General features: G+C 42.3%; 2 protein-coding genes across 2 annotated transcripts in view; both read left to right on the top strand.

The window, feature by feature from the left end:
- iars1 (isoleucyl-tRNA synthetase 1) overlaps positions 1-20,130 on the top strand; it is a 55,503-nt gene that overhangs the window by 12,943 nt on the left and 22,430 nt on the right. Inside the window, exons 12-16 of the mRNA XM_080000312.1 lie at positions 4,644-4,735; positions 7,279-7,377; positions 11,745-11,871; positions 15,435-15,508; positions 16,981-17,175. Of these exons, the coding sequence (XP_079856438.1) occupies positions 4,644-4,735; positions 7,279-7,377; positions 11,745-11,871; positions 15,435-15,508; positions 16,981-17,175 (587 nt within the window). The remainder of the gene's footprint in view (positions 1-4,643; positions 4,736-7,278; positions 7,378-11,744; positions 11,872-15,434; positions 15,509-16,980; positions 17,176-20,130) is intronic.
- Positions 1,508-2,656, top strand: LOC307230166 (vimentin; the record flags this gene model as incomplete). The annotated part of the gene is made up of 1 exon (XM_080000402.1): positions 1,508-2,656. One exon carries the CDS (start codon positions 1,508-1,510, stop codon positions 2,654-2,656), a length of 1,149 nt encoding a protein of 382 aa, XP_079856528.1.

Genomic DNA, 20,130 nt, shown 5'->3' with positions numbered 1-20,130 from the left:
CCAACAAATGGTATGAGAGTAATCCAGTTATTCTTTTATCCAAAGATAAAAGAGCTACTATTGCAAGACCACTGATGCGGTGTTAACACGCTACCTGCAGCACTGCTCAAAAAAGTTGTGAAAGCGGTTAGGAACAAATGGCGCTGGGCATGTATAGATGAAACTGGTGGAGGCGGGACACCGTTTGGCACTTGGTGCCACAAATTAAGGGAGCCGAGATTTGTTTCTGCACAATGTGCTCGAGGAGGCTACGGCACCAGCAGCAAGAAAGTGCTCATTTGTCATCAATTTCATCCCAGTCAAAAAAGCTGCTGCCTGCGTACTCTGACATACCACCAAGTTACCGAGGGTGGCAGTTACTGCTGCCACTTCGGCATCCATGATCGGCCGTGTTTGCGATCAGAAAATACGTGTGTGCACGTTCATTTCAGAACATTATCTGTCCTTATCTATCCTTCACAATTGCTCAGCCACTGATCAGTCCGTGTACTGTAAAAAGATATCTGAAGACAACACTGCCTTGACACAACTGTGTTTCAAATCAACATGCCAGCTATTTAAATACCCATGGCATTGCCCCAGAGTTCAGGCAATGTTTATCTGAGAAGCTGAAAAAATGAATGTTTTCACTGAATGTTGATGAAGCCACTAGCCTGAACAAAGTTCTCAATGTCCTCGTTCGCTTTTATGATGATGATCTGGCCAAAGTTTCAACACAACATCTAGCAAGCAGGAAAGTAAATATTGCCGACACATCAGCCCTTATGCTGGATCCAAAAGATTTCCTGGAGTCTTAATGGTCTTGACTCACTTGTATTTTTTTCGTTCTTCATTATTTATTTTCCATTATTTAATTATCTGTTTTTCAGAAGGAAGCACTTCAAAGTTGCTAATTGTTAACTTGTCAGTTTAAAGTCGCAGTATTGCAGTCCAGAACGGTATTTTGGTCAAGAACATTTCAGGCTCAGGATTTTTTATTTTTCATTTTGTTTTTTTACTTTGAACCCTGCAAGCAGAAGAGTGAGGTAAGGGATGTCACAGTTGCATTGGGAAGTTGTAGAGGAAAACTTGCTGTCAAAGCACATCGTCATTGCTGAACAATGCACGTGATGCCCTCTTCTTTCCTCACACACCCAACCTCACATCTGCCCAATGTGACTGGTGAGTGAAAAATAGCAGTCATACATTCTCAGATCACTATTTCATGCCAAGGTGTAAATACGAGGGCGTGAACTCCACCCGTTTGGCCGCTAGCAATGCAGCGCTAGCTAATAAAGAACATAGTGGTACAGTGCTTCTAATGTCTGTCATAATCCTCATTTGAAATATATCAAAACCAAGCGTGAGTTTCAAGGCTGTTTGAGACATTCTTTGTGGCGCTATAAAACCTTAGTGTGGCTGATCCGAGAGTCCGTCAGTTGCAGGGTGGGACAAGCGGAGAGAAATCAACAAGAGCGGACCAAGCAGTGCTAAAGCAGTTCAGGTCCAGTATTTATTGGCATACACCATGAGGGCAGCATCTTACTCCCAGAAGAGTCTGCAGGTCAGTGGCTCCAGTAGCAGGGTGAGGGTCCAGAGCCCGTCCCCATCGCGTTGCCGGGGATCCTCGTACGACAGCCGCGGACGCTCTGGTTTCCAGAGCCAAGCCATCGAGCTGGGCACAGAGATACACCAGCAACATGCAAACGAGAAGGAGGAGATGCAGGAGCTGAACATTAGGTTTGCTGGATACATTGAGAAGGTCCAGGCACTAGAACAGAGGAACTCTGCCCTACAAGCTGAGTTGGCAGGCCTGCAGAGCCGCTACAAAGGTGGCCCCACAGGGATTGCAGAAGAGTATGAGCTCAAATTCAAGGAGGTGCGGGAGCTCATTGAGTCTCTGACCAATGAAAAGGGAGCGGCTGATATTGAGCGAGGGTATATTGAAGAGGAGGTTGAAGTGTGGAGGCTTAAGCTGGAGGAAGAACTGGCACTCAAAGAAGAAGCAGAGATGATCCTGAGGGAGTTCCGTCAAGATGTCGACAATGCCACACTGCAGAAAGCTGAACTGGAGAAATGTGTCGAACAGTTGGTGGCTGAGCTTGAGTTCCTAAAGAAACTTCACGATGAAGAAGTGGCTGACCTCATGAAGCAGATAGAGGACTCAAAAATTGCGTCCGAGCTTGATGGTGACCGGCCTGACCTAGCTGCCTACTTGCGCAACATGCGAGCCGAGATAGAATCAGTTGCCGCCCGCAATGTTCAGGAGGCAGAAAAGTGGTACAAGAGCAAGTTTCACACCCTCAAAGAGCATGCCAGCAAGCATGAAAACCAGATGAAGACCATGAAGGGCGAGATTACTACTTTTCAAAACCAAGTAACTGACCTGCAGAATCAGATTGATGGGCTGAGGGCTCAGAATGCAGCCCTTGAGCAGCACCTGGAGGACATTGGGATGGCCCACATGGACAAGGTGGGAAACCTCGAGGGCATCATTATCCAGTTGGAAGCCCAGCTCTGTGAGACCAAACTGGAGATGACCAAGTACCTGCAGGACTACCAGGATCTGCTGCACATTAAGCTAAAGCTAGATGCAGAGATTGCCACCTACAGAAAACTGCTGGAAGGGGAGGAACAGAGGCTTGGAATCGCAGCTGACCCTCCATTGGGGCTCTAAAGGCTTCTGAAGGCAGAGCAGTGCTTCAGATCCAAAGCAGTTGTAGAGAAGACCGTCTCGACATCGCAAAGCGATGGACCAGGCTTAATTTTCCAAATGTCACTCTTTCGTCATCCTTCTCATCTTACCTTGACTAGTAATAATGCCACCCCCACCCATATACCAAGAATGTCTGTCTGCTGTCCCTTTTTTTTCGCAGTACCCACCATGAACTTTAAATTAGAAAGTAAAACTTCTGATCCAACGTTTTGGATCATGTTTATTCTTTCTCCATAACCATCTCCCTCCTGTCACAATGTACGGTAATTTCCCTGTTCACCGATATTCCCATTACTTTTAACAGCACTCTTTCACTGCTTTCTTTACCATTTTGCCCTGCCCTTTGGTTGCACAGCTACCCATTCTTGCATATCTCTCCTATGGATCCTAATTAACTTTGTAATCAATTATAATGATATCACTGTCTTCGCAGTGAAACAACCCTGTGTTGCTAAAAGAGGAACACATTTCAAACCAAGCAAAACATCCACTTGTCTCTAGCCTTTCCCTGACAAACCCAAATCTTGTGTTTGAACTGACATTTATTTACAATACAATGATGTTTACCTTAACTATCTAATAAAGCTTGATGTGATGATTGCATACAATAAAGCATTTTTGATTTATTTCCGTTGAACTAAATGTTTGAGTCTATCCTATTGGATGTGTTTTTGCTGCCCTAGCTGGTTGAGTTCACTCCTTCCTAACTCAGTCTTTCCTCCCTTGATGTCGCCTAGCTCCTTCTACTTTCTCATTTAAAGTTTCATTACAGGCAGTCTGAGAAACAGTTTAACACGTTATCAGTTCACTGAGTTGTCCATTTGCTCTTGAAACGGTTACAATAGCGACTTTTTTATTTTTATTGTAGAATACAACAATGATTTCATAGATAAAGTATTTTTGACTGTATTAAGCCAGCTTTAGTCTGCTAAACATGCATATCAGGCAATAGGGTGTGATGGGGCTAACTGAAGCGGACCAAAATGTCTGGCTCTGCCTCCTGTTTGTAGGTCTGCAACAGGTAACTATGGCTAATAAAGTACGTGTTGTGGCAACAAGATGACAAATCACAGATATGTGGAAATTACTGTGAGGGACAGTATTATTAAGTAAGCCCTTCTTCCTCTTGTTCCACCCCATGATCAAATGGGTTCACACTCTAAACCAACCAACCAGCCACTGGCTGAGTTCTAATGAGACAAGAAGTAACAAATGTTGAGGGACACTGCTAGGTTCGGGACAAAGCAAATGTATCCATGTCTCTAGCATCTACACAGAGGTAAAGTCCAACAAACCAGTACCAGGCACACTGTATGATATGATATTAGAGAGGTGTGTGTGTGTGTGTGTGTGTGTGTGTGTGTGTGTGTGTGTGTGTGTGTGTGTGTGTGTGATAAAAGCTTTCAAGATGGCACATTTAAGTTGTTTATTTCAAATTTACTCAATTGTATAGAATATTTCTAGATAAATTAGATGGGTAATTATTTGTGTTGACTAATATTGAATGGATACTCATACGTAGTCAGGCAATAATGGTATATACACTATGGGTTACATAAGCTAAACAAGACCGTATGAAGTTGGATGTAAGATTAATTTACAGATGAAATTATATTTATTAGTCCTCCACGTAATTTGTTACTTACGTACATTTGTAAATATCTAACGTGCGTTGTTCAGCATGCCATGTTTTTCTGGTTTTTAATTTTAAGTATAAACCATGTGTTTGAAATACAATTTAAAAATGTGTTCCCTCAATGTACTAGAACATTTGGTAAAGTGTATTAATTTATTCATTTTCATATTTGTATTTTTCTTTTCACAAGACTTTTTTGTGATTCAGTGTAAAATTTCAAGATGGACCAAGTACACATTTAAATAATGGCACTTCATTTCAACATCATTGTAAATTTTCATAAATATATATATTTTTTTGTTAAATTTGTAGGATGCTGACAAGAACATCATCAAGTTGCTGAAGGAGACGGGCCGCCTGGTCATTGCTAGCTCATGCAAGCACAACTACCCCTTCTGTTGGAGGTAAGACACTTTACTTAGACTAGATTGTTTTGTGTTTCCTTCAAACTTAATCTGTTGTCGGCTTGATTAAATCCAAAATTAAAGCCGTCCATGTGCCTTTACATAATTGTTTTTAGATAACAGCACAATACGTTATGTATATCCTATATGTAACAGTAATTATAAGGAGGTGGTGAGAGTCTGGTCATGGAGACCAGCAAGTCATCTCCTGTTAGAATAGGGTGCTCTCCAAGGCAGTTCAAGCACAAATAGTTTCCCACTGCAGGAATAGATGGCTGCAGGCGTCCGTACATTTCGAATAAATATCTGACACAAAAAAAGTTTTGTTTCGCATAGACTTATTCCATACATACTTTATTGGCACATTCACTGCTTTTTTTCCCTAATGCTTTGGCCTTAGACTCATTTTAAGCACACCTCCTCTTATAACTTGACCTGCAAAGGATTAATTAACTTAAGTAAATATTTGTAGATATGGTTTTGAGTCCCAAATTAACACTCCTGGAGAATAGCTCAAACTTTCAGCCTTTCAGTTAAAACATGTCATTTCAGGAAATAAAAGTACTTAAAATAGTAAGTACTCCAGTCAATCCTGGGGGATGAACCCCCACCCCTTGCCAGAAATAACAAATCATAATCTGAATAGGGTAATTTTTGACCTCATCAGAAGTACATTTATTTTCAATTTATTTTTAACACGTTGAGGCAATAGATGAGATAATACTTAGCCCCCAGAGGGTAACTCAGAACAGAACAAATTCTGGTGCGTTCTGCATTGCACCTGGGCATGGATCTTAAGCTACTCCTCCACGGCTTCAGCTCATCATACGGGGGATGGGGGGAGTAATCCAAGATGGACTTTAGCTATGGCCTCTTTACCACTGCCACCTGTATGCAGCGTTCCAACCCTACAACAGAGCTGTCCCTTTTCACCAGCTTGTTGAGTCTGTTTGCCATATGTTGGAAAATTCAAGAGTTGTCCTTCCTTTGACAAACCTTTAATTCATAGTATGTACGTCACAGACTGCCAGATTGGGGAAATGAAAATACAGTGCACCTTTTAGCATATAGATTTTCAAATCCATTTAAAAAAAATTATCTGGAACTAGCCATTGTAACAAAACCTATCATAACAGCACAATAACCTTGTACATGAAAATGTCCTTTGCCAAATCAAAGTGTGATTCTTTATATCTTGATACTTCTTGTGTCACAAGTCAACTGCAATTGGGGAAAAGACATCCAAACATGCAAAGCCCCTACAAACCTTGAAGCCAGATGTCACTAGCCGACCAGGAACTCTTTCTGCCATATATATATATATATATATATATATATATATATATATATATATATATATATATATATATATATATATATATATATATATATATATATAAAAAATAATAATAATAAAAAAAAATTGTGATTTGTGAAGTCAGTGACAACGGCATGTAGCTGGAATGTCATTTCTTTGGCAATAGGATAATGTGGGTTCTCCATACCTGTTGAACCTTCTTCAGCTGCAAAGAGAGGTAGAAGAGGTTCTGGCCAAGCTGGCTGGCACGTTTGAGTACCCTGGTTCCTGCATAGTAATTTCTCACTTGGCTAAAATTGTAGTTAATGTTTACAGAAATGCAATTTGTCAGTCTTGGCTTGCGAGAAGATACTTTGAGTCAAGTTGCGTTGATTTATGTAGCTCTGAATCAGAGTACAAAAGGCTTTCAGATTGTAGAACAATAACTGAGTCATTGTAGCATACAGTATGATCTAATGTTTTATATTGCAAATGAATTATGATTTTCCTATTTTCAGCATGGACATTAATCAACTTTAATTGCTAAAATGCTCAAATCAGCATGGTTCTTACTCTCTCAATTGTAACTTGTAAATGGTTTTGGTGAATATATCTGCGTTTCTAAATGAGAACATTTTAATAGGTCCTAGGTAAGGGGAAAACCCCCAAATAAACCTATTTTTTGAGTACATATTTTGATACTATTATCCCATTCAAGTTTAACCAACAGGAAAACTGCTTTCTTCTGCCCTTCATTCCTACAGTAGATTGTTGCATTGAGTGTAAAAGCACATCATTCATTATTGATGTTTTTGCAAGGCTGCACTCATGGTAGAATTTATTGGGAAATACACTGTAGAGTTTTGGAATGGAAAATAAACATACCCCTTTAAACGGTCACTAGGACAACCAATTAACTGAATTGATGGATACTTTAAAGTGTTAAGGTCAAATCAAGGGCATGTCAAATACTGTTTCTGGCATTTTAGATGACTCTTACTTCAGTGATTTAGATTTATTTGATGCAGATTGGAAATAGGAAAAAAAACAACTACAAATGTATATTTATTCCAATAACAAAGCTGTTTAAGATGTCGCACGTGTTGAACAACATGGCTAAATATTGTTTCCATAATGAAGAGTTTCAGACTATATTTGCTTTGATTGTATTGGTTTGATAATTGTGTGGGAGGGTTATATTAGTGTCTTTCTTATGTCTTACGTGTTCCTTATATATTGTCCTCAGGTCTGACACCCCCCTCATCTACAAAGCTGTCCCCAGCTGGTTTATCAGAGTGGAGCACATGGTGGAGAAACTGTTGGAGAATAATGGCAAATGCTACTGGTAAGGCTTATTCAGAAAACGTGACGAAAACAATAGATACAATTTGTTTTCTAAAACTTGTGCCATTTAAAAAAAATGTAGTCAAACTTAAGTGACGACGACCAGGTCCTGCATTTGTTAAATACAGGTACTCGTCACTTAACTACCTACCTGTTTGACGACCGTTCGGACTTAGAACCAGCTCTCTGACCAGTCGGTATTGTGCGTTGTAATTTGTATATATATACTTTATACACGATATAGACTATATACACTATGCATAATTTATACACTTTATATACTATATACACTATATACACTGTATACATCTCATCTCTTCACCGTTCTCAGTCTTGCACTGGCCACGCCCCCTTACTGTGAATAATGCCGGTCCTGGCTTATCAACCAATTCACTTAACGACCTAGTCTTAGGAATGGAACTCGGTCGGAAAATGAGGAGTACCTGTAAAAGAAATCGGGGGGAAAAAACAATACATTTGGGCACATAAAATTCTGATAAGGATGGGAGAACACTGTGGGAATTGTTTGGTACAATAAACTTTCACAGCCACTTTTGGACGTGCTTGAGATTTCTCATCTATTCGTTTTTATCCTTTTGTCATAAGGACAGCGTTGTGAGAAACAAAACCGATCATACTATCTCCATTGCTGAATGTTGTGTGACGTAGACAAACATTTTGGGAAAACCTTCTCTATTCCAAAATGTTGCAAGAATGTTTATTGAGGTGTAGTTGCTGCTTGGTTTCGACACAATAATTCTTCTCTAATGAGATACTATTAACGTTATTGTTTGCCTTTTAATGTCACCTACTAGGTTAACCAAAGCAATTTCACCATGCTTATATTGATTAATTTTGTTGTGCATTAGCATTTGGATGATGCTTAAAGGTATCAAAAAAGAAAGCATTGTGTAATAGCACTGCAAAGTAATATTACTTGTGTTGATCCCATTGCTCTTTTCTGAGTCACACTTGCTGCCTCTGGTAATGGGACTGTCAAGCTTAGATATATGACTGGCTGCTAGGTAGGTGAGGACGTACACACAGAGGCTGACATACGTCCCACCTCTTGAGGCTAAATCACTGAAGTAAGGGGCGCTAGCCTTATAAGTCGGCACAAACACATACATATTTATGTGGATGCCATGCATATTTTCAAATTCATTTAAGTGCCGCATAAAGGGACTAGATATGTGTAGACTTGGTAAACAGTTTTGTTGACATTGCATGATTGATTCATTTGCTATATTAAGGACGAAGGGAAGGATCACACTGCTTCATTATTCAAACATTCATGGCAGATTTAGCTGCCACGCTCAGATGCATTCAAACGTTACATGTATACCCACTTTCTCACACATACAAACACACACGCAAACCACTTGAACTTGAAACCTTCCTGCTCTCTATGTAGGTAGATGTTCACTGATCTTGATGCCTTCAGTATATTCAACTTGGCTTTATTTTCAAAGCCCAATTAATGGTTTTGTTTCAAATAGAAAATACTGTTGATTCAAGTCACCATTGTGATCACAAATTTTAAGGGTTCCGGATGGTTAGCTGTTGAGTTGGATGCTGATAGGCATCCACAGCTCAGTGCTATTAAAGGTGGTTTATCTTAAGATTAGAAGGTAAAATAAAGGTAATAATGATGTCTATATAATGGGTTCTTGCATGTGATTATTTTTCACAGTGCATTGGGTTGTCTTGACTAAAAATCTATGCCGACATGTTAGCTGTCCAGGTCAGCCATTTTTTATTTTTATTTTATATACCCTTATCAGTACCACAATGGGGAAATTTGCAATTTCTCTGCATTTACCCATCCTAGTAGCTAACATATCTAGGAGCAGTCTTAACCTGCACTAATAAAACATTGATGACTCTGTCACAGGTTTTCATTTGGGAAATTCTACTTTGGTGCACAGGGCTCCAGACTGGTGCGCCTTACTCTTCATTGAGGTGCACCAGCACATGATATAGGAGCACCCAAAAAATGTCACTGTTCTTTTTGGCGCCGCAATAATACATTTTAAGCGTTACCTTTTTTGTCAGTTCCCATACACATTGGTATTTTCTTAACACATCATGTAAATTATTGTAAACAAGAACAAAGGTGCAGGGAAATCTTTTAGCAATTACCTCAGTTTAAGAAATAAACTTAAAGTGCTTGACAATCTCAAATAAGTCAAACTTAAATAACTGTCACAAAAGTGTGCGCTGCTCTCGGGTCCTTACAGAATATGCCGCTCAGCTGACTCCTGACTGCTTCGTTTTGCCGCTGCCTGCCACTGAAACGCTGCGGGGAAGGGGCTGCTCTGCCGGGCACGTCCCTGTCACGGCACAGGATGTGGTTCTGGGAGACACTGTGCTTTTTTCAATTCGGAACGTCGATGCTCCAACAGCAAAAGCGCCGTTCCCAACCATGCTTTGGCCGCACTTTTTCAATAAATGCAATGCATAATGTTGGCCGTTTTATCATATCCAAGCCACTGAAATTGGACAAGCTGTTCTTGGCAAAAGGCATATGTTTTGGCCTTTTTGTGTGTGGTGGGCTCTGGCTCTGTCTCGGAGTCAGATGAGGCCATCTCCGCTGATGTTAGGTCAGGATTAGACGTCATAGGACCGGGAAGGCAGGTGGAATGGTTACCTCCAACAACGATGTCTGGTCTGGGCTGGGTCTTTCAGGGCCGGGGATAGGTCTAACTTGCACCACAGCATTCTTCTTGATGGGAAGAATAATCAATAGTCCTCTTTATTTTGAATTTGACTATGTTTTAACACGATTTATCTCGTTCGCGCGAGTAATGTGGGAGGAGTAGCTACAGGGCCTGGTCACTCATACATAAAATCCCGCTATACGCTGTCAAAATAATTTACAGAAAATAGGCTATGTTTATAATATTTGTTCAAAGGCAAATGTTTGCACGCCCAGTTGGTACTGGTAAAAAAATATTTTTAATACATTTTTTTTTTTTTCTATCAGACCTGCTAAATTTCAGGCGCACTGGTGTGACCAATGAAAATGTTAAGTAGCCCTTGACAGATTTTGTCCCATGTGCGACCCTGGAGCCCTACTGCACTTCTATATTTCATCAAGTAGTCATGTCGTGTGAATAGAATGAGCACTTCCACACTCCATGGAAATCCATGGGGCTTGATTGGAGATCTCTTTGTCTAGACGGATCTCTCAAGGCATTTGTCTGGGTCTGATTTCAGTTTGGATTTTCCCTATAAGACACAGAGTGTGGCGACTGTTTGAGTAAAGCTCCCCTGTGTACTGAATTGACCCAGAAGGATCAATATTAGAAGCCTTATTGCTGTGCAGCTCTGTTCTCAGCCTCTAAACCCCAGTCTCTTTGTTTATTGTCTCCCACTGTCCACACCTTATTCTCTCCGCTTCCTTACCTCACCTACCTCTTTTCTCAACCCTGTGCTTCTCATCCAATCATCCCCTCTCCACAGATCCCTTTTAAATTAACTCCTTGCGTATTCCTGCAGTCTCCTCCTTTGCGCTCCTCGTTGGACACAATCTTTGTCTGTCGCCCTCACCAAGCAACCATTATCTTTGACTTTTAAGACAGGTCATCGCTCGCTAAACGGCACTCGGTCTCAGCCCGCTAGGTCCTACTTTTAGCATTCGTGGAGAGGAGGAAAAGGGTAAGGGTGGAGACGAGGAGCGGATTGTGAACAGAAAAAAAGCTTAATTGATATATAGGGGGGCTAAATAGAGATGCCTCCTACAAATGGGAATTGATTAACTCGTTGCTTGCCACGTGGATCCTGATGCTGATTTATACCCTCTGCAATGTTCCCTTGCAACATGGCCTGGCATGGAATGAGACAGGGCCTGGAGAGCGGAAGGGAAGAGATTGTATAAAGGAGGAAGGGGCGAACCGAGTCTGGAAGCAGGAGCGGGAGAGCGTGTTAAAATGGGGTAAAGTGGAGGAAGATGCCTTGGAGGGAAAGTTAACCTTTTACTATAGTTGAGCTTTCTAAAAAGGGCGTTGTGCAGTTTATTTTTAGCACAGAAAAGGAGGATGTAATGAATAGAGGCAAACGCAGTAAGAGTACAATGTATAATAATGGTGTCCTCTTGGGTTCTGTCGAGAAACGGGAAGTGCATCTCAGCAGTCAGATGCATTAGTGACAGTGATATCTGTGATCTGTTAACGACAGAATTATCTTGAGAGCATGTCACCAATCATTATGTTATGCGCTTAGTTATATTGCATCGAATTATCCCCTGATACCCCTTAACCGTCTATTCAGGCCTCATCATCCTTGCTGTGGAACCTACTCTGCAAGGGTTATAGGTTAAAGAAAGTCATTAAAATAGTGTTCTCCTTACTTGTCTTGCTTTTCCAGGGTTCCAGAGTTTGTAGGAGAGAAGCGTTTTGGGAACTGGCTTAGGGATGCACGCGATTGGGCAATTTCCAGGAACCGTTACTGGGGCACGCCCATCCCACTTTGGGTCAGTGATGACTTTGAGGAGGTCAGTAATATGCAAATATACACACATGTTTACACTCACTGCATAGATTTGGAAATAAAAGGTGTTGAGGTTTTGGTTTCATTTTATTTAGAATCTTCATCAAACTTCATAATTGTGGTTACAGAGACAACAATGAGGCAAGACACAATCAAACGGCGCCTACAAAACTACAAGGATAAAAATAAATAATTAATTTTGATTTGAACAATACTTCAAAGTAATATAATGTTTTGTGAGGGAGTGTTAAATTGTTTTGAAAAAATTCTTTATTAACCTTTAGTTGTGTTTTGACAACCATTTAAAGGAAAACAATTTTTTTTTTTTTTTGTTCAACCCAAAGCTTATTTTTTTAATGTCTCCTCGAAAGCTCTTCTCTCAATACTGGATCAATTTGAAAGATTCTGATGCCAACCACTCGTGTTGAATTTTCCTTTTTTTCCAGTTTTCCTGTAAGTTGCCATGTGTGGACATGGTTGTATGCTAGTTTGAACTTTCCGGCAAATATGATGAAATAACGACTAATTCTTAAACAGAGATTAAGAAACTAGCAAGACTCAACAATCAGTGTGAGATCCCTAAGGTAATTACAGAGCACATCTGTAAGCTCAGCACATGAATGATTCATAGGTAGCCAACAAATGCACATAGCAGAATGTATTTGGTCTCTCTTGATGCCGGTTAAGGCGACTTCAAAGGTCATCACTGGTTTTGAGGTGAGGACTGAATACATTTGGCAGTAACCAGAAGGCATAAATGTGAAGAAGGTGATGAGTAAAAAGGAAACAATGGACAAATGCTTGATTGGAAAGCCAAATTGTAGTAGGGTTCATTTTAGCTGTGACTGTTCACTGCCAAGCCTGGCAGGGAAATTAGATGAACCATCTCAACTGAATAGCGATGTTGGAATTGGGTTCTTTAAGCGTTTGATAAATGAAGTGTTGCTCGTGTGGCGGAAAGAGGGACAGTCAGCGACCTGCTTGCTGGAAATAGCGTTGACTGTTTCCAGAACACAGTCGCTCTCTCTCCCTGGTGCCTCTCTGACACACCCCTGAGCATCCACTGACGCGCCCTAAGCTAAAACTGAGAAACTGTGTTCACAATTAAGATGCATTTGCATTTGATATCTTTCTTTGCTCTTTTTTTATTTTGCTCCTGATGTATTTTTTCGTTTTGATTCAATCTCTCTATCCCTGGAATTCTGAGTCAATTTCCTTATCATTCTCTCATCTCCAAATCTGTGGTTGCTGTGTCGGGCTGTATCTGGGCCATGTTACCTGGCACAGTGTTAAAAACTAGAACAGAGTCTGCAGGTTAACTCTCTGAGGAGGCCAGATAACACACTCTATACATACTTTTTTTTTTTTTTTAGGTAAACTTACAGTAAAAGTATGTTTAAGTAGGCTCACATTTCTGTATTGTGCTGGGGTGACAGCACAAAGCAGTGGACTAATGGCAAAATATAATTACATTTTGAGGTTTAATGCCTACTCTTGCAGACTTTCCTAATTAATGTGAAGTAGAACCAAAAATATACCCATTTGAATAGTATTTTGAAAGGGGGGCAGGTTTTAGCAACACCTACCAGAGTTTCCGTTATCCGGTAATTACTGGTTCTTGACTGGGAAAATTTGTTTAAGTCCGACATCTCTCTGGTCATAATGTCCGGTGAAAATAATTCCCTCGAAGCACAATTTTAATTTGTGCTTGGTGATATAATGATAATCACAATTTTTTTTTTTTTTACCTCTGTCGAAATAAAATAGACCTTTTTTATTGATGCTAATACTGATTTATTGTTGGTCATCATGAATAGAGCTTTCTTGAGTTCTTCTCGAGTCAGTGGTTGATCTAATGTGGTAGCCTGCTCTGTGGAAAGTTTAGGGAGGTCGATATCATCGAGGAATGAGTCAATGGTTGATATATTTGATTCATTATCTCAGTGATATAGCTTATTACAAAAGTCTCTGAATATGTTATTGATGCCTTGCATCAATGTGTATGTTATCCTACCTTGTGGATCTTTGATGGTGTAATAAGTGTTTTTTTTTCTTTCACATTTCAATTTATTGGCAAGAAATTAACCTCATTTGTCATTGAATTCAAAATAGTTCACTCTTGTTCGTTGCATTAGGATGTGATTGTCCTTATCTCATTTCGGATTTGCTCAGTGGGTGAGTGGGCTTGTTGGGAGTGCAAGTCTTTTATTCATTGTTCTAGTTTATTTTGGCATTCTTGTCCTTTCTTTTTCTTATGAGTGGAGAATGCAATTATACTACCTCTCAGGACTGCCATAGTTGTTTCCCAGAGTAAGGATGCTGATATTTCTGGTGTTAAAACGCCAGCTGCCGGGAGGGTTCCCGCTGGTATCATTTGAGGGGATATTGCTACATTGAGCTGGTGAGCCCAAACCTCTCACATTCTAACAACAAACTTAATGGGTGTCGTTGAGGTTGGTTAGGGAGTGATGGATGTGGATTTGTAGTTTTCCCATGCAGCAGCACAGTACATCCAAGGTAATCGCTACTACCGTGCCCATGTTTTCCCATAGATAAGATTCAAGATCTTTTATTCGTCACTTACATATACATACTTTCATACATATATGCAGTGAAATGTAATAGTCTGTAATAGTCTAAGTCTGAGATGTCCTCCTTTACATTCCTTTTTACTATCCTCGTACTGCAGGAAGTGTGTAGGGATAGATATGAACACAAACAAATGACAAATAGACAAAGATAAACATGGTACATTGCAGAGTTAGACATGCATATAGTGAGATAGTGGATAGAGTGAGAGTGATGAGAGAAGTAGGGAGGGAGGCGTTAGGATGGTGAGATGATGAAAGTGAGCAATATTAATTAATAATTATCAGAATAACCAGGGCGTGGTGGAGGAGTCTCGGAATAGCAAACCGTCTATATGAAGTTTATCAGCAACTGGTGAAACTCGTTTACCCTTCTGCCGGTTCTCCTTCAGGATGGGATACACTTCTGGATTGGATATTCAAGATAGTCTCTTTCATTATTTTATTTTATAAAAAATTTTTACAACCTCCATATCAGTTGTGAGACACTTTGCAGAGGTTTTTATATCCGCGTTGTCTTTTTGCATCGTGCTGACTGTGCGGTGCAGGAAATCATGGCTAGCTTTGATCTCAGAAATGTCTCGGAGAAGTGGACCAAATATGTCCAGCTTCTTGTTAATCTCATCCAAGACACTAGTCTCTACAGCGCTGGGGATTAGAACGTCTGTGTCGGTTGTTGAGTCTGCCTTCTTCCTTTGTCTGCCTTGTTCCAGTCTTGGTCCTCTTCCATCACATACTCGTTATAATAATAATCAATATAATCCTCGAGGTCCTCCACTTTGGTTTCGCGTAGTCTCTCTCTCTCTCTCTCTCTCGCTCTCGCTCTCGCTCTCGCTCTCGCTCTCTCTCTCTCTTGCTCTCTGACCTAATGCAAACTGTTCTAATAACAGTATTCTATTAAAATACCATGTATTTTTAATATGTCAATTACGCTGTATCACAAAAATGTGTTTTTGCTGGTGTACGGTTCTTGTGTTAGGTGGTGTGTGTTGGTTCTGTGGCAGAACTGGAGGAGCTGACCGGAGTCAAAGTATCTGATCTCCACAGAGAGAGGTGAGCCACTGATCCACTGGGATTATCAGGCCGAGGTATACCACTGCGAACGCGTTTCTGTGTTTGTTGTGCATGTGGTCTCTGTCCATCTAATATGACCATTGTGATCCATGTAATGTTTTGTACTGGTACCCATCTTCAAGAATAACAGATGTACAGAGCTGTAGTAACTACAGGGGAATAAAGTTGATCAGCCACAGCATGAAGCTATGGGAAAGGGTAGTAGAGGCTAGGTTAAGAGGAGAGGTGGGGGTCAGTGAGCAGCAGTATGGTTTCATGCCAGGAAAGAGTACTACAAATGCAATGTTTGTTTTAAGAATGCTGATGGAAAAGTACAGGCAAGGCCAGATGGAGTTGCACTGCGTCTTTATGGATTTAGAGAAAGCGTATGATAGGGCGCCAAGAGAGGAAGTGTGATATTGCATGAGGAAGTCAGGGGTGGTAGAGAAGTACGTAAGAGTGGTACAGGATATGTATGAGGGCGGTCAGACAGTAGTAAGGTGTGCAGTAGGCGTGACAAAGGCATTCAAAGTGGAGGTGGGATTGTATCAAGGATCATCAACTCTGAGCCCTTTCTCGTTTGCAATGGTGATGGACAGGTTAACAGTTGAAATCAGGCAGGAGTCATCGTGGACTATGATGTTCGCGGATGACATTGTGATCCGTAGCGACAGTAGGGAGCAGGTTGAGGAGAGCCTGGAGAAGTGGAGGCATTCATTAGAGAAGGGGAATGAAAGTCAGCAGGAGTAAGACAGAATACATGTGCCTGAATGGGAGGGAGAGCGGCGAAAAGCTGAGAATGCAAGGAGTGGAGGTGGAGAAGGCGGATGAGTTTAAGTACTTGGAGTCGACCATCTAAATCAGCGGAGAGTGCCGGAGAGAGGTGAAGAAGAGAGTACATGCATGGTGGAGTGGGTGAAAAAGAGTGTCTGGCGTGATCTGTGACAGAAGGGTTCCAGCAAGAGTGAAGGGTAAGGTCTACAGGACGGTAGTGAGACCAGCCATGTTGTAGGGATTAGAGGCGGTGGCACTGACAAAAAGGCAGGTGGCTGAACTGGAGGTGGCAGAGTTGAGGATGTTGAGATTTTCATTGGGAGTGACAAGGATGGACAGGATTAAGAAAGAGTACATTAGAGGGACAGCTCAGGTTGGACAGTTTGGTGGAAAAGTGAGAGAGGCGAGATTGAGATGGTTTGGACACGTGTGTAGGAGAGATGAGAGTTACATTGGGAGAAGGATGCTTCGTGGAGGGAGATTCATGTTTTTGTTTTAAAATCCTCCTAAAAAACTCCATAGTTTCACAATACACAAGTATTGCCAAACGTGGCAATAAAACTGGAAATGAAAAAGGAACTAACAAAATCAGGGCATAATTTTTTGATTAACTTAGTCTTCATCTTATTTGGGTCTAATCTTTGTATCCCTGCCCTTTAACTCATTATTTTCTTCCTCCTCCATCCCTTTCTCCCCAGTATTGACAGTCTGACCATTCCGTCTCGGTGTGGGAAGGGCGTGCTGCGGAGGATCACTGAGGTGTTCGACTGCTGGTTCGAGAGTGGCAGCATGCCCTACGCCCAGGCCCACTACCCCTTTGAGAACCGGAAGGAGTTTGAGGATTCTTTCCCTGCGGACTTCATCGCCGAAGGCATCGACCAGACCAGAGGATGGTAAGGGATGGATAGATGGGTGGGTGGGTGGGTGGGTGGGTGGATGGATGATTATGACGACTAGAAGGTCAGACAGCCGTGCTCCCTGCAGGCTTGGAAGAGTACAACATGATCTGTTGATTGCTGATTGGCCCACAAATGGTTACTAGAGACTGTTGAGACCCGATGGATCAAATGGTAGATATACACCGATCAGCCACAACATTAAAACCACCTGCATAATATTGTGTAGCTCCCCCTCGTGCCGCCAAAAGAGCCCTGACCCTTCAAGGCATGGACTCCACAAGACCTCTGGAGCTGTTCTGTGGTATCTTGCACCAAGACATAAGCAGCAGACCCTTTAAATCCTGTAAGTTGCGCGTTGGAGCCACCATGGATCGGGCTTATTGTTCCAGCACATTTCAAGATTCAAGAGGTTTATTTGTCACATACATACTTTCATACATATATGCAGTGAAATGCAGTGAAATGTCAATGCAACGCACCCGGTGATTACACACTATGTCCTAGACTGAACACAGTAGCTACCTAAGAATTTCAACTTGACCAACTAACTGATTCCTAAAACGTAATGCAGTAAGTCGAATACTATAGAATAAAATCAAAATATATCTAGATATATAGATATATAGATATATATATGGGATGGTAGCTGGTGGTCTAGTAATCTAAAGGTTGCTGGTTCGATCCCAGGCTCCTCCTGCTAGCATGCTGTAGTGTCCTTGAACAAGACACTTAACCCCTAATTGCTCCTGATGGCTGCGTCCGTCGGTGATTGAACAATTGTAAGTCGCTTTGGAAAAAAGCGTCTGCTAAATGAAATGTAATGTAATATAGAATAGATAAAGGGAATAGACTTATGTATATGGGATAGACTTATGTATTTGGGATAGACTAATTATGTATATAGATATGTGCATTAAAGTGGCATGTGAATAAAATGAGGTAGTGTTTGTGAGATATACAGCACAATATACAACAGTACGGCGCAGCAATACGGTAACACCGAAAAACCCTGAACAGTGACACAGTATGCTACATACAGTACAGTAAGGTAGTGGAGCCTATGTGTGTTGCTCAGTGAGGACCCCTGGTGAGGTCAGCATTGAAAGTTCTTATGGTTTGCGGGAAAAAACTCTTGTCTCAGTCTCTCTGTTCTTGCTGTGTGACTGCGGAGGCGCTTGCCGGACCGCAGCAGCTGGAACAGTCCATTGTTGGGGTGGTGAGGATCCTTCATGATCCTGCAGGCTCTGTTACTACACCTCCTGGTGTATAAGTCCTGCAGGGAGGGGAGTGTAGTTCCAGTGGTATGGTCAGCTGAACGCACCACCCTCTGCCGGGCCCGCCTGTCCTGTGCAGTACAGTTCCCAAACCAGGTAGTGATGTTAAATGTCAGGATGCTCTCCACTGCTCCACAGTAGAAGGACTTGAGGATCCTCACTGAGACCCGGAATTTCCTCAGCTGCCCGAGGTGGTAAAGACACTCCCTCTTCTTTCTCACCAGAGTGTCTATTTGTAAAGTCCATGTTAAATCCTCTGTGATGTGGACTCCCAGGTACTTGAAGCTGCTCACCCTGTTGACACAAGTCCCATTAATCACCAAGGGCACATGCATCCTCAGTTGTAATCCTCGCCTAAAGTCCACAATCAGCTCCTTAGTTTTGCTGACGTTCAGCTGGAGGCTGTTGTCCTGGCACCAGAGTGTCAGGTCAGCCACCTCCTTGCGGTAGGCCTTCTCATCGCCGTCGGTGATCAGGCCCACAACAACGGTGTCGTCAGCAAACTTGATGATGGTGTTGGAGCTGGACCTGGCCACACAGTTATGTGTGTACAGTACAGTACACACAGTACAGTAGGGGGCTGAGGATGCAGCCCTGGTGGGATCCTGTGTTCAGAGTGAGGGAGCTGGACATGTGCTTCCCCACCCTAACCACCTGGGGCCGGGCTGAGAGGAAGTCCAGGATCCAGGCACACAGCGGAGTATTCAGTCCAAGCTCCTTCAGCTTGACAGTCAGTCTGATGGGGACTATGGTATTGAAAGCTGAACTATAGTCGATGAACAGCAATCTCACATAGGCCCCCTTCCGGCCATCCAGGTGCGTGAGCATGGTGTGCAGTACCTGGGAGACTGCGTCATCCGTGGATCTGTTCTGCTGGTACGCAAACTGCAATGGGTCCAAGGTGCGGGGGAGGGAGGCGCAGATATAATCCTTAATCAGCCTCTCGAAACACTTCATGACCACCTAGGTGAGAGTCAGCGGACAGTCATTCAGGCAGGCTGGAGAGGCGATCTTCGGGACAGGAATGACGGTGGACCTCTTGAAGCAGGACAGGACCACTGATTCAGCCAGGGAGATGTTGAATATTGTAGTGAACACCAGGGCTAGCTGGTTAGCACAGGTCTTCAGTACTCTCCCAGATATGCCATCTGGGCCTACAGCTTTCCTGGTGTTCACCCGCATCAGAGCCCTCCTAACATCATGCTCTGACACTGAGAGTGCGTGCTCATCCCCAGCGGTGTAACTTAAATTAGCTGGTGGGCTAGCGGTGCTGTTGCCAGACTCAAACCGCGCATAAAAGGAGTTCAGTTCGTTGGCTAGGGAGTCGTCGACACTGCTGCTCTTGTAGTTTGTTATAGTCTGCAGCCCCTGCCACAAGCGTCACACACCAAGCCATCCACATGATGTAGAAGAAAATGTCGGTCATCAGACCAGGCCACCTTCTTCCATTGCTCCATGTTCCAGTTCTGACTCTCGCGGTGCCCATTGTAGGTGCTTTCGGCAGTGGGCAGCAGTCAGCATGGGCGCTCTGACTGGTCTGCAGCTACACAGCCCCATACACAGCAAGCTGTGATGAACTGAGTGTTCTGACACCCTTCTATCGTAGCCAGCATTATCTTTTTCAGCAATTTGTGCTACAGTAGCTTCTGTATTCTGTGTGATCGACCAGGCGGGC

Source organism: Zeus faber (assembly GCF_960531495.2).
Source record: "Zeus faber genome assembly, chromosome: 5".
NCBI classification, from domain to species: domain Eukaryota; kingdom Metazoa; phylum Chordata; class Actinopteri; order Zeiformes; family Zeidae; genus Zeus; species Zeus faber.
Note: the sequence above shows the minus strand (reverse complement) of the source record. Positions and strands in the feature narration are given on the sequence as shown.